Below are 17,243 nucleotides of genomic sequence, written 5' to 3' on the forward strand. Positions count from 1 at the left end.
TTAGTGTACTGTATGAAACTGACACTAAGGCTCTCTGAAGTGACATATTTCACATATTTTTACATGGGGAAACATCCTGGCACCAGTGTCTATGTGTGTGAGGACTTCACTAGTACCATCAGGTGTGTGTGTGTGTGTGTGCGTGCGTTTGAAGACCACAACCACATACCTTTTAGTCTTCAAAGCATGGTGAGCCCGTGGATGTCCAACGTCTTTGGAGGGTCCGCCACCATCTGAACAACAAAAGGTATGGCTTAGAAAGTACTGGAAGTACTCAAGACAACACAATCATCTATAACACAATATCCCTTTGTTCTCATCACATAAACACATGAAACTAAGGGGGGGGGGTATATGCAGTTACTTGCTGTAAAATCTTCAGTGCGTTGGCTTCAACTTAAATCTTATGTTACAGTTTCTGATAATAAACATCTATTTTTGCATTGTTTGGCTGGCCCTGTGACTTATACTCGGGAGCAACTGACTGTACTGTATATACGTATGTATATATGTGGTTTTTCACACTGACGGCCACCAGAGGGCGCTCTAATTCTTGTGTGCCAATATCTGCTACTCCCATCGATCAATGCAGATTACATGCAGAAAGTAAACTAGTTATGTTATGTTGGTTAGGCTATAGGCATCTGAATAACCACGTTATGTTAACAGATGCATTTTATTGTTAGTTTAACTTGCCTTTCAAGATAAAATCTCTTATTCGTATGATTTTGTAAAACAAATTTCCCTTTAAAAAATGCCACTTATGGTATATGTTTTTTTCTAATTCCCTGTGCATTTTTGGCTGGTGTAATTTATACTCCGGAGCGACTTATAGCCCGGAAAATACGGTACATTATACAAAAAAGGCCGACACTGTTTAAAAAAAAAAAAAAAAAGCTAAAATTAAATTCCTGACTCCCATCACATAAAACCATACTAACATGTACTTATTATGTATGATGATAAAGCGTGGAAGGATAATGGTATATATCAATATCAAATATCAAAACAAGCAGAACCATAATTTTTTTTACAACAATCTGGTTGAACATGGATTGTTGTCTATGTTTATAAATTGTCTTATAGTCTGTATGTGTCCATGTGGGTACACAACGCCTTTCCAAATGGTCACAATAAACCCTGAACGACACGCAGCAGCAATCTGGACGTACGGTTGTGTTTTTCCGCTACTAAGGACACGGCAAGCACTCGCACAAATGAGGACAAACTGGGAGAAACTGCTCAAAAACAACAACAAAAGAAAAGAACACGGACTGCCTTCCCTGCTGAAATGCGGAGGTGCAAGTTGGAAACCCAGCACTTCCTGTGGTCACGCTTCTTTCCAATGTCGGCTTACATGTTATTGCAAATCTGCAAAGTACAACCACATATTTTAAATTGGTATATGGTGAAGTAGTACAACAGTACTACCCCATAAGATGTAATTGCAGCCAAGGAAATCAGCAGAGACCAGCATGAAAGCGGAACGGATTCCAAGGTTCTCCATGAAGTGACCTCTGGACTGAGCGAGCTTAAACGCCTTATTTGACTCGTTTGCTCCTCCCATACCCCGAGGCATCAGTCAGCTTTGCCCTCGTCTTCCGTCAAAGACGCAGATGATCCCATGGTAGCTCTCATGTACACATGTAGCTTCTCAACGGGCATCATGCTAACGTGCAAGGGGGCCTCTTTCATGTCACGCAGCAACACGCAGCAGCTCAAAGCGCTTCCTATAGAGCACATATAAATCCCAAGGCCCGGACACTAATTAACTCCAGTGAGCTCCTCCAGTGCCGCAGGGCCACAAGGGCAGAAGATGTCTTCTCTAGCTTCCTTCCACGGACACCAGTCCACTAAGAATGCATGCAGCCGGTGGTCACGCATCATTTTTAATAACCAACAAACACTAAGGTTCTTACACCTGAAGGAAGAACACTGACACGCCCCCTAGACATAACATTAGGTACACCTGAACCTTTCCGATACATGTGGGGAGGTCAGTGTCAATCTCCACCATGACGAAGTACGACGTACGATTCTTGGAATAAATAGCAGGCTTTATAGGCGACACGCCAGCTTGAGAGAAATAAAGAAAACTTTTTTTTTTAAAACAATTTAATTAATTTAATTAGTTTTTTATTTTTATTTTAAATTGAATTAAATTATATTTAATTTTAAAATAATTAAATTTAATTTTAAATTAAATTAAATTAAAAAATAATTAAATTAAATTAAAACTTTGTTTTTTAAAACAATTTAATTAAATTGTTTTTTTATTTTATTTTAAATTGAATTAGATTGAATTAAATTATATTTAATTTTAAAATAATTAAATTTAATTTTAAAATAACTACATTTAATTTTAAAATAATTAAATTTAATTTTAAAATAATTAAATTAATTTTTTTTATATCTTTTACTCTGTTTACTTGCTTTTATTCAACTCCATTCTTCTGTAAAGTGTCTGAGTATTTTGAAAAGCGCTATACAAATAAAATGTATTATTATTTATTATTATTATTAAATGGTTTGCTGCTCTTATTAAGAATAACCAAGCGTTGATCTATATTGCATCCTTTGTAGTAAACCTGCCAAAGTGCCTTAAATAACTAAAACCTTCACCTATAGAGGCTTATTGCTCGGTAGATTTGGAATGATATTCAATAGCACATTGGCAGAGTTGATGGTTCTACGCTGTATGAAATTTCAAAAACACAGACACGCTCCAAGTAAGCATAATTATCCAGTATGTACATCAGGACCGGCCACCAGTGCCCAATGCCAACGTCCACAGCAGGAAGCGATGCCGACAGCAAGTGAAACCAAAACAGGATGCTAACATATGCGAACACGAGGCAGAAAGAACGGTGCTGCAAAGTCGAGGCGCTTCATCGTGATTAACGGAAAAGGAACAAGAAGTCTTGCTGGAGGAACGACTGAAATAGCTGCTGCTTATTAAAATCAACCAGCGCACCTGCCACTCACCTGGATGGCTGCTGTTTAGCATTTCACATGCTGATGCACCAACGCAACACGACACCATGCCAGGGCAGGAAGTTGGGAGATTGATTCTCACCCATCCGGAAAGACATCAGCACCTGAACAAAGTCACATCAGAAAAAAAAAGCCATTTAACACATTTTGTAATAAATAAATAAATATAATAATAATAATAATAAAACGGCAAATAATAAAAACTTAAGAAACCACATATAGTTGGTGGGTAGACAAATTATTTTTTTCAGATTAAAATGAACAAAGCATTATTAGAGCCCTGAAGACATGACAAAACACGACTATAGTCACATTTATACTCTTTTTATTTACAACATATTGCGCAACTGCAGGGTCTTGAGACACATGCTAACTCGCAAACTAGAGAGCTAGCGACCTAAACGGTAGCCTTCAAGTTATTTCCTTTAAACTTAAAAAGCCAAAAACTTACCACTTCCACACGGATAGGGAGGATAACTATTAACAGTTATTTAACCTTTAACATGAACATTAATCAAACGTAAACATTAAACTTTCACATCAAGGCGGGGGCCTCAAACTAGTATCCTGCGGGCCACATTCGGCCCGCGGGCCGCGTGTTTGAGACCCCTGATTTAAAGTGTTTTTAATGAAAGTCAATTAGATTTGATAGCGGATGTTCATTGGGCTGTTTTTGGCTGCATCGCTAACGACGCCGTGCGCTCTCATTTATTCACTTCTCATTCAAGCAAAGTCTAATATGAAGGCTTCATTCCCCTGGGAACCGGAAAAGATAATTACAAATTAAAATCCCTCTCATGAGGTTTGGGTTCAAATGTTCATGTACGCTATTTCACGTGCACAAAAACAGATGAAATTAGAAATGCTTTCACCGCCAAAACAATACAAGCAGTTGATGTTTGCTAAATACAAGGATGAAGAGTCTTGAACCAGTCATGATGTGCTATATATATCACTATATTGACACTTACTATGGTACCCATTATGTCATTGGATGCTCATATCACCTCGTACTTCGCTACATGACAAAAAAAAAAATTATTAAAAAAAAACTATATTAAGAAAGCAGGAAGTGAACAAATGTAACAGTTACTGATTGTAAAAGTACCAGATGGAGGGGTAGGATTTAATAAGCTTTGCTTCTTCCTACTCCTTTTGGACATGTGGAACTGTGAACTGATTATGGGATGCATTCAATTGTAATCTGATGCATGGTCAAATGAAATTAAACCATTACCATAATTCCTCAAATCCTGGCAGTGAATTTTGGGGAAGTAGGATTCCTTATTTCAAAATGGAATATTTTAGTATTTAAAACATAGAAAGGGTGTTTACCATCTTCTAAATATGTTTTTTAAACATTTTTTTAAAACATTTGTTTAACCTGTTTTTTAACATTTTCATTTAACATCTTTAACACCCGTCCAGGGTGTACCCCGCCTCTCGCCCAAAGACAGCTGGGATAGGCTCCAGCATCCCCCGCGACCCTCGTGAGGAAAAAGCGGTAGAAAATGAATGAATGAATGAATGATTATTAGAGCCCTCCAGACATGAACTAGCACCCCTATTGTCACCTTTGCAACCAATAGACGAGATAAGAGTAAATAAGCCATTTAAGACATAAATAAGACTCAAATAAGACTAAAATGTGTTCCCAAGGGGAGTCAGCGGTGAGCTTCAGGTTTGTTTGGTCCGCAACAGTAACCCATGTTTTTATTAAGGGTTATTGTGCCTGTTGAGAGATCATTCAAACCTGCAATAAAAGCCTGTTGTTATGGCGATCAGGACCGGTGATTCTCAGCAAGCATTACAGTAACTTTACTGACACCTAGTGACTAATATAGAATACTACATGTAATTCGTAGTGTTTTTGAATGCCTTAAATTTGTATTTTAGTTCATTTAGACATTTTTATGTTTGGGAACACTCAATTTAGGCAAAAAATTCATAACATTTGTTTCAATATGCATATCTTTAGTTTAATAAGAGGCCGTATTCAACCGAGAGCCAGCAGGAGCTAAAGCTAATAATATTGGCGAGTGAGAAAGGGAACGTAGCGCTGAGTAATTAGTCTGTTAGTTGAATGATCGGTGATGTTCCCACTGACCATTTGCACTCAGCTGTCCAATTAGAAAGCAAAGACAAAGAGGGCATAAACGTCCAGAGGGGATGAATTAACAGCAACAACATCCTCTTATACGCAAACATCACTCAGGCATCGGCAACATCCTACGCTGCATTTACAACACATTGGAATGCATTCAAGTGGCTTGACCACCAACGTTTCATTGGCAGACATAGACACGGCCATAACATTAGGAACCCCTGCAGCCTAAAATATGTCTCCCATGGCTCCCTCATCTGTGTGATGCTGTTGTGTGTTTTTCCTACTAATGCTCCTCTGGACCTCACCGTCCATTGGTGGCATTTTCCAAAATGAAAGGAAGTGCAAATATCCAGCTTCATTTAGGCCGGATACAAGTCATTTCCACAATCAGCTCTGCAGGAGTGGACGCCCCTCCTGGGGGCCAGCTTAGAAAACCAAAAAATGCAGCTTGGCGCCCTTAGCGGCATCCTTTATATGACACAATCATAATGAATCTCATTTCCCAGCAGCCTTTGTGTCTACCTGGGCTGTTTGTTTCCCTGGTGCCTTTCTGGTGCCCTCACTATTTTTTATGGGCCAACCAAAATATCTTTATAAGACACATAATCATAGCCGAAACACACACACACACATACAAAGTCAAGTCTCATTTTAAAAGTGTGTGAGATCCAACTTTGTAACACCAGACATAAAATCCATGGATGAAGTCCAGGAATTGATTTCCACCCAGCTGAGTTTTTTTTTTTGTTTTGTTTTTTTCTTTTTTCCCTGACCCGTCATTGTAAAAAGGTCGAAGTGTCAACATTTCTCATTAGGTATTTTCACCAGCTTTAGGTATTTTCTGACAGCTCAGACAGTGATAACATGTTTATACTGTATATTCATGCAGCCAGGAAAAGGCTAAATGCTATCAAATCGCAAATACGATTCTGCAAATTTTGTAAAAAAAAAAAAAAAAAAAAATTGTTAAAAAAAAAATGTATTTTCCGGACTATAAGTCACTTTTTTTCATAGGTTGGCTGTTCCTGCGACTTATACACCAGAGCGACTTATAAATGAAAAAACTGTACACCTTTTCTGTTCATGTTTATTTTTTGTGTAGCTGAATAAGCATTGTGTTAGCATATCTTACACCTATTCAGCCTGTTCTCTATTCTTTTATTGTTAGAACTTGCCTTCTTGGAGGACGTAATGTCTGTTTTGGTCATAAAATAAATTACCCGCAAAATCCAGTGCGACTTATGTATGTTTTTTTTTTCTACCTAATTATGCATTTTTGGCATTGTGCGACTTATACTCTGGAGCGACTTATAGTCCAGAAATACGCTATATACAATATATTTTTTTTCTTTTGAAGGTTGGCCATTTTTTTCCTCAAAAAACACAATTCGCGAGACCTTGTGTTAGTTCGCCAGATAAAAATAGTTTTTCATGTTGGCTGCTAGCTTGGTTGTACTGTAACTGGAACACCGTTGCTCTTTTTTTTTTTTTTTTAAATACTGTCGGCATTTCCCATGACGTCTGTTGTTAGCTAGCTCACATAACTCGTTTTTTCACGCTAGAATGCACACAAAAGGGAAAGAAATGTGTTCATGTTTCTCATAAGGATTGTGAATGATGGGCAAAAGTGCAGTTCCCCTTTAAAGAAATCTGTCAAAATCATCAAAAATGACAAAAAAGGCTTGTATTGAATGAGCTAATTAATTTATAAAAAACACAATAGATTAATGTTCAAACAGCAATGTAGCGTGGAATGACACATCGGTGTCAGAGAGTCATAAAGAGGTTTATTTACGAGTATTTATGGGTCATTAGGACCCGTAAAAAAAAAGCGACACAGCATTCCCATGTGGCGTAATTTATCCCAGACATTTACATCATGTAAAAATACGAATCACAATGTTTGACACACCTTTCATGACGCGCTGCTGTGACATTACATCCTGGAAGCACAGATCAATACGCTGTTGTGTTGTTTGTGTGATCAATGTAGCTTCCTGTAGAAATGTACCCTCATTCACTTTGTCCCACAGGAATTGAGTTTCTAATTGCCTGACACGACACCCCCCACACGGGGAGAAACATCCGTCAAGTCCTGCTTTTAACATGCAACAGTGTCGAGTCAAGCGGTGTTGTACAAGTCGCTTTATTTGTTACGCGACATTCTTAGTGACTCACTCAACAACACAATTTGCGACAAGCGTGTTTTAGCAGTATTTTGGGATTAGTTTGAAATAATTCCCAATTAAAGGCCCAACTTTCGACTTTCTTCTCATTGTGTAAGATTTGTATTGCGTCCTGCAAAATTCCAATTTGCAGTAGGTAGCATAACTGGCAATGATAAGCATCATAAGCCCAATTAAAAGCGTTAGCAGTCAAGGCACACGCAAGCTAAATATAATAGGAATATTCATGGATGCTGTAAATTATTCTGTGAATTAGTCTACTGTTTTAATTAAATATTCAACTCGACAAATATTCAGAGTGGAACAAAGACTGCGCATGTTCAATCAGAAACCTACAGGAACTGTTTTTTTTGGGGGGGGACGGCATTAATTCAGTGAAATTATTGTGGTTATAACTGTAATTGTAATTTGTACAGGTGGTAGAGGGGTCATGACCTCTGGATATAATCAATTAAATATTTATTAAAGAGAAAAATATTGAAAACATCCTGACCAAAAAGAGGTAAATAGCTGTTTTGTTAGGTTAGGTGATGATTTGTGACCGGAGTTGGCAAGCTAGTTCGCTAGTTGTTGGAGGAATAGCATAGCCCCTTTACACACTGGGTTATGATCACCAATAAGATTTATTGGTGATCATTTATATACGGAAATGACTTATCAAATATGACTACAATCCATCAGGTAGTAACTAACAAACAATCCCCATGTGTGCGTCTTCTCTCATCTTTGGTCTACAGCCAAACATCTCTCCTTCTCTGTTCCTCCCCCACTTTCTTTTCTTTCTTCTAGTCGACCTCCTCCCCACTGTCCTACATTCACACTCCTCTTTACACTCCCTCCCTTACACTTTCCCACTCTCTCTCTCTCTCTCTCTCTCTCTCTCTCTCTCACTCACACAGCAAGGAATAGATGGGTGAAGCGCAGAGTTTGCCTTCAGATGGCGACACATAAAAGGAAGGATTTTGAGAGAGGCGATTAGTGGCAAGCAAAGCAAAAAGGCGCTTGTCAATCTGACTTATAATTTCATTAGAAATGTTCATGCGGTGGTTTACTTTCAAGAGGGGCGGGGCACTCTAAATGAGTGGGCTCTAGACTCGTTTGAGGGTGTGTGTGTGTGTGTGTGTGTGTGTGTTGGAGAAGTGTGTCCAACCTGCAACAGGACCCCAATGACCTGTAAATGGTGTTGACGCAAACGCCTGCAAAATCTGTGAATGAGGAGCAGAGTGAAGGTGAGGAAATGCCGCCAACAGATGGAAGGAAAGGAAGGTGTGTGTGTGTGTGTGTGTGTGTGTGTGTGCACATGGAAAGCAGGAACAGACGGGGATGAGAGTAGCGATAAGGAGATGAGCAGGAGTGACCACAGCAGATGTTGACTGTCCTCTGCCTGCCACAAACACAAACACACTCACACACACACACACACACACACTAACACACACACACACACACACACACAGGATGAGATACTACAAATCTGTCTGTCAATGTCGACTAGGCTGCTGCCAGACAGAAATTAGAAGAAACTAAAACACTCCATCTTCAACGGCTCGTTCCATCAATAACTACAAATTCAAAATCTAAAGAAACTGTTTTTTTTTACCTTTAAACTTGCTTAAAGCAATTCAGTGTGAGGCAACATCTGTTATATTTAAAGAAATGGCCGTCTATATCTATAGGCCTATGTATGTTATAGCTGCCACATTAAACATTTGTTTTTCTTGATTGTTTATGCACATTTTCCAATCGGAATGTGACACTACTGTAGAGATTGACCGCTATGACAATTTTCATACCGATTTTCAGTAGCCAATAACCAATATCACCGGTCTACCCGCAAAATGATTCCGGAAAAAAAGTTTATTTTTCTTGGTTTAAGTCACTAGCAAAGAAAAGGAAAATGGAATGGAAAATTTCCGTAGTTATGGCATAGAACACTTGTTTACAATCTTCTAAATACATTGTTTTATATTATTAGAGCCCCCTGGACATGAAATAACACCCCTATAGTAACATTTACACTGGTATTACCCAATATAGTACATATAATCTTACAAAATAAGCCATTTCAGATATAAATCATGTCGCAGTGAAGAGGTGGCTTTCCATTTTCTCATGCACTCCATATTATTATTATTATTATTATTAGAAGGTAAAAATTTAATTTTGTTGCTGCAAGTCCAAGCCTACAAATGGTGTCTGGGCTTAACCGTCAAATTTTGAATTTGGAAATAAGGGAAATTTCCTGGAAAATAAGGGACATTTTAGTCTTTCCACAAGAATAATTACCAATACTTGCCTTTTTGCACTAGATGGGGGCACTAGTACCTCTTGGGGTACTTCAAAGCACTCCAGCACTGCTTGGAATTTTAAATAATATCTTATTTGTACATTATATTTGTATTCATTATACCAAAATAGGCACTTTTACAGTGATAATTTTATATGCGTTTATTATGGATTTATGTGTATTATATCTTTTATTTTCATGCTTTCTGTGGTTAGAGGGTATTCCATTTTCTGATATATTAAAATGTGATTATTTCTTTCCCCCTGCCCTTCTCCAAACACACACAGTCTCCCTCCCCCCACCCTCTCACTGCCTGCCACTGACAAGAGGTAAACAGAGGAGGAGATCTCATTTGGTTCCTGAACTGTTGCAGCGCTCAGTGTAGCATCCCCCCCCCAACACACACAGACACACTCTTGTGTACACTTATATATGCATTGGCGGACTCGTACTTGACCGCGGGAAGAGGTGGGGGGGAAAAACGAAGAGTCATTTTGTGGAGGCAAAGAAGAGGAGCGTGTTGCTCTCCGGATCAAGCCCAGAGCTGAGAATGGAGAACACATCAAGAGAAGACAGAGACGGCTTTGGGGGGGGGAGATGCTGCTGAGTAAACTTTGCAGATGTTTCTAAAGGGAATTTTTATCCTTTGGACTTTTGGGGAAGGCTTGCAGAAGAGCACGCTGATGGAAAAGGTGAGAACAGGCGAGGAGTTTCTGCTTTATTGTCACTCTTCCGAAATAAAGACGGTAAATTCTTTGAAGGTGGGTTTTTTGTGTAGTTGGTTTGTCTGCAGTTCCTCACATGAATATGAAAAGTCAGCGTCATTGTTTCACCCCTCGTTATTGCGTCCATAAGTCACATTGTCTTGTTAGTATGACAAAACGAGTACAAGTTGTCATATTTTGCTTTCATGACATAACAAAAAAATTATATTTTGGTCTCACCTTTCAACTTTTGCCAACTGAAAAAGTGTAGATACAATAAGAAGTTATTTATATTTCAGGAAAAAACTTTCACTTTTTCAACATTTTTTTTTTAATATTTCAACTTTCTTCTTAAATAATCTGTCAATTTTCTTTGGGTAATTATGAATTGATTATGAATTTATTCCCATAATAGATCATAATAGACTTTATTTGCGTAATATGATACAATTTTCCCACTTTTGTTTTATCAATTTATCATAATATTACAACTTTTGGAAAAAAAAATTACAAATATTTCAACTCTATGCTACTAAAATTACATTAATTTCCCTCATAATATTCTAAATTTATTTCTATTAAATTGTGGCTTTTTTCTCTTAAAGGAAAAGTGCCCTTTTTTTGGAATTCTGCCCATCATCCACAATCCTTATGTGAAACATACACATATTTCCTTCCCTTTTCTGTACATTCTAATGAAAGAAAATGAGTTAATATGAGCTAGCCAACTATGCACATAATTGGGACGCATCTATTTTGACTACAAAGCCCTCTAAAAAAAAAAAACTAACAACATTTTATCATTTGCTATACATGCTGTGATCATGCATGTACTGTACTGTACTGTGCTGTACATCAATGATTTCACGCATATTTACTAAATATATATGTATGTACATCTAAACTTTAAATATATTGTGGGAAGTGAGGCATCGAAATATGTTAACGTACCATGAATTCCGAACTAAAAGTCGCTACTTTTTGGAGTGTGCAGATTCATAAAGTAGTGAATTGGAGTATTAAAGTGGACGCTAATCGTGCAGCAATCGTGTTTAGATCTGACAAATCTTAAGTAGCTTTGATCATCTTATTTTTGTGTAAATATCCCTAAAAACAAGCCTGTGTGTGTTTTTTTTTTATGTTATTTTGTGAATTTGACCTGAAATAGATTTTCTTGCCACTGACCTTTGCCCTTTCTTTGACCTTCTTCTACTTGAAGGCTGGACATTGGACAGAGGGCCCTGTCAGCAGCATGGCACCGGTCCGTCGTCCCTCCTGCCATCTTTTCCTACTCTTTTGCCTCTCTTTCTTAATTACCCAGCCCGCCCTGACTCAGGAGCCATCTGTCACCATGGTAACAGCAACTGAGGACAGCCCCTTCATTGTCCCGTCCACACTGGTCAACCAGACAACTCCTGGCTATGCGGAGACAACTCAGAACCCCCTTCAAGACACTGGCCTGTCCACTCCCTCCAGTGGGGGGGACGCAGACGACGAGGACGGCCCCCCTGTTGGTGGCACGCGTTGCCAGGGCTACTACGACGTGATGGGCCAGTGGGACCCGCCGTTCAATTGCAACGCCGGCGTCTTTCTGTACTGCTGCGGTACCTGCTTCTATCGCTTCTGCTGCCAGTTCCGCCAGCAGCGGCTGGACCAGAGCATCTGCTCCAACTATGACACGCCCATCTGGGCCAACACCGGCAAGCCCGTGGCCACCGTCACCGAGGGCCAAGGGGAGCAGGAGCGGGACCGCACACACCTCATTGTCTACATCATCTGCGGCGTGGTGGCCATCATGGTGCTGGTAGGCATTTTCACCAAGCTGGGCCTGGAGAAAAGTCGTGGGGGAGCGCCCGGGGCGCCACATGCTGACCTCAACTCCAGGTAGGCGGCATGACACAATGTGTGTGTGCATCGGTAGGGTGTGTGTTATGCAACTAGAGCCAAGAGGAGGATAGGGAGGATGTCAACTGTACAAAAGAGTGGACTACATGCTACACACAGCTAACGTCCACTCATTTATACAGTTTTGTGAGCCCTGCTAGCATGGATATGCATGTTTTTCAACATTTGGAGGTTGGTTGGAAAATTGGAAATTCGATCATTCAAATCATAGCAAAGATCGTTTGAACATGACCGGAGTTTACAACTTCCAACCAAGTCAAATAAATGCATGCTAAGTTGTAGGCTCAGCAACATTGTGCACGTGTGTGTTGTGTTGATAACCGTTTGTAAACTTCACACTGATGACTAAAACAAACCACAGCAACGCTGTCAATAGGAAAGCATCAGAAATAGCAAGGAAAGAAACCAAAACAAATCCCTCCTGATTTAAGGATGTGATGTGCTTTATGAGTCACTGATTTACAGAATGACTCCACAGTAAGCTGCCTAGCTGCACATTTTTGCATTTGCAACTGTTTCTAATTTTGCCATTTTCTTTGTTTTTATGTCTGTGTGTTTTCTTTTGCCCCCCCCACCCACCGCCACCCATCCCCAATCCACCCACATGCTGGTGTTTTTACCCCTTTGTACCACTTGCTTTGCTTGTAAGGATGACTTATATATGAAATAAACCAAACATTTCCAAGAACACTAATTGACATAGCTATCTTTGCTGCTGTAGATAAAGACCTTTTTGATTATTTGCCTCCAGCAGGCTATTTTTTTTTTATTCTGTAATGCAGAGCGCATATGGACAAAAGTAAAGGGACACCTACAGGAAGCGAAAATGGTAATAAAACATTTGTAAGGTCACCGATGGGGGCCTGACTTCTGTTCTAGTTCATTCCCGAGATGTTTGATGAGGTTCTGTGCAAGAAATACCGATACTTCCGATACCAGACCTTAATTCCCAAATCAAAATATTGAAAAAAAAATATTTGTGAGATAGTCAATTATCAGAGAGGGGAAACTAAGTGGTCTGATGTATTAAAGGGTCTTGTTCACGAGTGAGGGAAGGTGAGAGCGTGAAGTCGATAGGTGGATCGCCGCCCCTGTACCGAACCGTCATGGTGAAAAAGAGAGCTGAACCAGAAGGTAAAGCTCTCAATTTAGCAGTCGATCTATGTTCCCGCCCTGACCTGTCGTCATAAGCTTTGGGTCGTGACCGAAAGAACGAGATCGCAGAAATGAGTGAGGAGCTCAGTCATCCAAGAGGATCTCAGAGTAGAGCCCACCTCCCTGGTGAGGTGTTCCGGGCATGCCCAGTCGGGAGAATGCTCCGAGGCAGACCTAAGGCAGGCTGGAGGGATTATGTGTGTAAGATTATGTCTGTTTCGTGGTTGACGGCCCATTATTAGTCAAATAATATTGAAAGACAAGTCACGAAAACACGAAACATTGATTCATTCGTTCATTCATATTCGACATGATAGAGTGAAAAAAGTTATTCTCCCATTCTGTATGGAAGTTTTTGGCTTCTTACTTTCTCCTTCTTCCCCACGCCGTTTGAAAACTTTTCTCTGTTTAGAATAAATACTGTAAATTGGAGGCTAACTAGCTAGCTTGCAAGCATGGTATCTTGTGTCCCTGCAGTGATCCCCAAAGAATAATAGTGTAAAGCTCACTATAGGGGTGTTATTTCCTGTCTACAGAGCTCTAATAATGGGTAAAACTACAGAACTATTCCATTTATTAATATCAAATTGCGGAAATTCACTGACTGCGGTCGGGTCTGGAACCAATTAACAGCGATAAATGAGGGATGACTGTATATATTAAAAACTAACACAAAAATAATATGTGGAAACTTTGTGTATATTCTCCTATGTGGGATTGATTTCAGTGTCTTATGTATAAAAATGGTTCCAGGGGTCATGGAACAGCAAACAGCACAAAACATGGACATAACACCTCTGCTTACATTACAGACTCAACTCACGTTGTTCCGTTTGTCACAAATTCAATTACACCATGTATCATTTTAAAAATACATCCCACATTTTCCATATCACACCACCATCTCCCTCCTGTTCCCTTTCTTCCTGCTTCGCTCACCTCCAGGGGACCAAACCACTTGGTTTCACCTTGTCTCTCTCTTTCATTTAACCTTTCATTCATCCTCTCCGCATGCATCACACCTCCTGCCTCTCTACCTTCCATCTTCACTTCCTGCTGGTTTATTTCTCCTCCGTATTCCTCAACCTCTCCCAAATCAACAGCCTCACTCCACGAGCCCATCTCCGAACAGATTAGCCTCTCTCGTTGAGATTAAACCAATTTCTCCAAGATTACAGCTTTCCCGTCTCCGGACTGCTGTCTGCGCTCACATTTAGTATTTAAGCATGCTGACAGCAATCCCCGCTTCCTAAGGCTCCATGTGCTGTATCTCAGTACTTCTAGAGGTACAAATGAGGAATACAGCATGTACATATAACCACCGCCTACAACAACACTGTCTTACTTACTTTTATTTAAGACTACTGTCATGTTCCAGCGCCGTCTTCACTGTTTTACGCTGCATCGCACACCGCTCTGCACGCAGACCATGATTAACACTCTCAAAATCCCGACGGTTTTTCCTCAATCAGCTTTAGAAGTGAAAATCCAAAGTGATCATCCGCTTAGATTAAACACACACACAATTTCTGGCACGTTTCTCCATGTTTCCAGCTGAAATTAACAAATCCTATGCCAATAAACGTGGAGCATGACATCTTAGGTCCTGGAAAAAAGTACACACAGCATAGTATGGCTGTCACATGATTAACAGTTTTTGAATTAATCACCATTTTACAACTGCAGTATGCCTTAAATATGCTGAATTTTACAGTTTTTTACTGTTAAAGGAAAGATAAATAAGACGGAATTATGTATATTTGTATGTATTAACAGCTCCAAATGAACCGAACACATCTGAAGGTTTATTTGCATAACACGACTCGCTTTAATAGTAGCAGAACATTTGAATCACACTTCAACCGTGTTATTATGAGGGGTTGCATTACTGTTGCATTTCATGTTTTAATTGTATTTTCATCCACCTTTTGTTCTTTTTTTGTCTGTTTATTTAGACCACACATGCATGCATGCATAATAAATATGTTGTTGTGATCTTCGTCTGTAAACGCACCTCAAGAATAAGAAAGTGTTGTTCCCCACGACAAACGGGTAGACGTGTTTGGGAGCTGGGGATACATATACAGTATGGTGTTGGAATTGCACAGCTGCTGATGTGTTCGGGTCAGAATAAAGTTATAAAAGAGCGTCAGACTCTGTGTGACTCTGTGGGGGCGCTACACTGTGCCTCCGTCTGCCATCATAACAAAGAGGTGTTGTGTACCATTAAAAAAATGGTGAATATATATATATATATACACATGTTATATATACACACCTTTGGTACTTGTGTGCATTCACGCTTTTAGAATGAATTTCCTCTCGTCAAAGTCTAGTCTGGCGGCCAACATTCATGTCAATGGCATTAATCTACAAAAGGAAAAATTATTTTACACCCAAACACACATACAGTATATACAGTAAACCTCGGATATATCGGATTTAATTGTTCCCACTGGTTTTGTCCGATATAAGCGAAATCCGTTATATGCGTATACCGGAAAATGTCCGTTTTACGCATATATAGGATTTATATCCGGTATATGCGTAAATCGGATTTTATCCGTTATAAAAAGGCACTTCCTTGACTATGTTTCCAATGTACCTGGACGCGCAGGCAACGCTGCAAACGCTGCAAATGACGTCGTATAGCGGCCTGTCACGATTCAGCGAATCGGAGCGCCACGATGCGGCCATCCGATATATGTGAGGGAAATTTAATGGAAATGCATTGGAACGGGACTGGAGATTTTGTCCGAAATAGGCGAAATCCGTTATAAAAAATCCGATATATGCAATGAATTTTTATTGGAAATGCATTACAGAAAAATCGGTTCTTTTTTATCTGTCCGTTGTGAGCGAATTTCCGATATATCCGAGTCCGATATATCCGAGGTTTACTGTATATATGTTTGTATATAAGAAGGATAGAGATGGCATTCAGGTTGCATGAGCACGGTTCACGTCTATTGTGGATTATCACTAGGTGAGATATACTACATACTGTAGGTCTGAAGTGGGAGAATCACATGCTACAAGTAGTGTGAACAAGTGTGTGTGTGTCCATGTCCAAATATGGGTCAGTGTATGCATTCATGCGCGCATGTGTGTGTGTGTGTGTGTGTGTGTGTCCTAATGAGAAGATCGATCTTGAAATCCAGTGTTTTACAGTGGGTGTGCGTTCTGTGCCACACACATGGATCTACTGTATTACTGTATATGTTTGACTGGCTTAGCATGAGTGTGTGCGTGTCAACAAGTGCAGCAGGCTTGTTTGGCATCATGTTATGTAATGAAGGGCACAGTTTGACTGCTGTGACTTGATTGAAGTCAGACAGATAAGCAATATCCAATACGGTGTGGACATACAGTCCATATGGACATGTGTGACAAATGGCATCACTTTGCCTTTGACACGCAGATTGAGTGTCGCCGATTTTGTAAACGGAATTAGTGCTGTCCACAAGTCACAATTAAACAGTCTTTGTCAACGTCAGTCACACAGTCCCAGGGGCGTTGAGATAAGGGGGTTCCACAGTATAAAAAAAAAGCTTTATCAGTAGTTTGATGTATTAACAATAATACGTCACTTGGAGCATAAATTTTTATACAGCGCGTGATGACTTGTCAGTAAGTAGGATGCTCATGTATGGCATCATTCAGTCTGGAAGTGCTGATCTCTTCACAAATGATACAAAGTCGACTTGGCTCTACAAAAATGCTAACGTTTCTAACAAAGGACCATGAATTTGGTGGGTTTCAGATGTAGTTTTTGAAATTGCAAATGCGGCCATTAGCATCCGACATACTAAATGATGTTAGTGACAAGAGAAGAAGTGTGAGTGGTCATTTGAGTGACAGCAAATCCAAGCCTGATTCATGTGCTGTGCTATATTGACAGACAG

General features: G+C 39.7%; 1 protein-coding gene and 1 long non-coding RNA gene across 7 annotated transcripts in view; one reads left to right on the top strand and one right to left on the bottom strand.

The window, feature by feature from the left end:
* LOC131110002 (uncharacterized) overlaps positions 1 to 17,243 on the bottom strand; it is a 37,314-nt gene that overhangs the window by 3,238 nt on the left and 16,833 nt on the right. For all 4 annotated transcript variants that reach the window (XR_009120811.1, XR_009120812.1, XR_009120810.1 and 1 more), the window contains exons 4-5: positions 2,986 to 3,098; positions 170 to 233 (exon numbers count right to left, since the gene is read on the bottom strand). This is a non-coding gene — a long non-coding RNA (uncharacterized LOC131110002). The remainder of the gene's footprint in view (positions 1 to 169; positions 234 to 2,985; positions 3,099 to 17,243) is intronic.
* Positions 144 to 17,243, top strand: part of shisa8b (shisa family member 8b) — a 33,348-nt gene continuing 16,248 nt past the window's right edge. For all 3 annotated transcript variants that reach the window (XM_058062629.1, XM_058062628.1, XM_058062630.1), the window contains exons 1-3: positions 144 to 247; positions 9,862 to 10,266; positions 11,498 to 12,162. In XM_058062629.1, coding sequence (XP_057918612.1) covers positions 10,195 to 10,266; positions 11,498 to 12,162 — 737 coding nt within the window. In that variant the 5' untranslated portion in view covers positions 144 to 247; positions 9,862 to 10,194. The remainder of the gene's footprint in view (positions 248 to 9,861; positions 10,267 to 11,497; positions 12,163 to 17,243) is intronic.

The sequence above is a fragment of the Doryrhamphus excisus genome, chromosome 22 (genome assembly GCF_030265055.1).
Source record: "Doryrhamphus excisus isolate RoL2022-K1 chromosome 22, RoL_Dexc_1.0, whole genome shotgun sequence".
NCBI lineage: Eukaryota > Metazoa > Chordata > Actinopteri > Syngnathiformes > Syngnathidae > Doryrhamphus > Doryrhamphus excisus.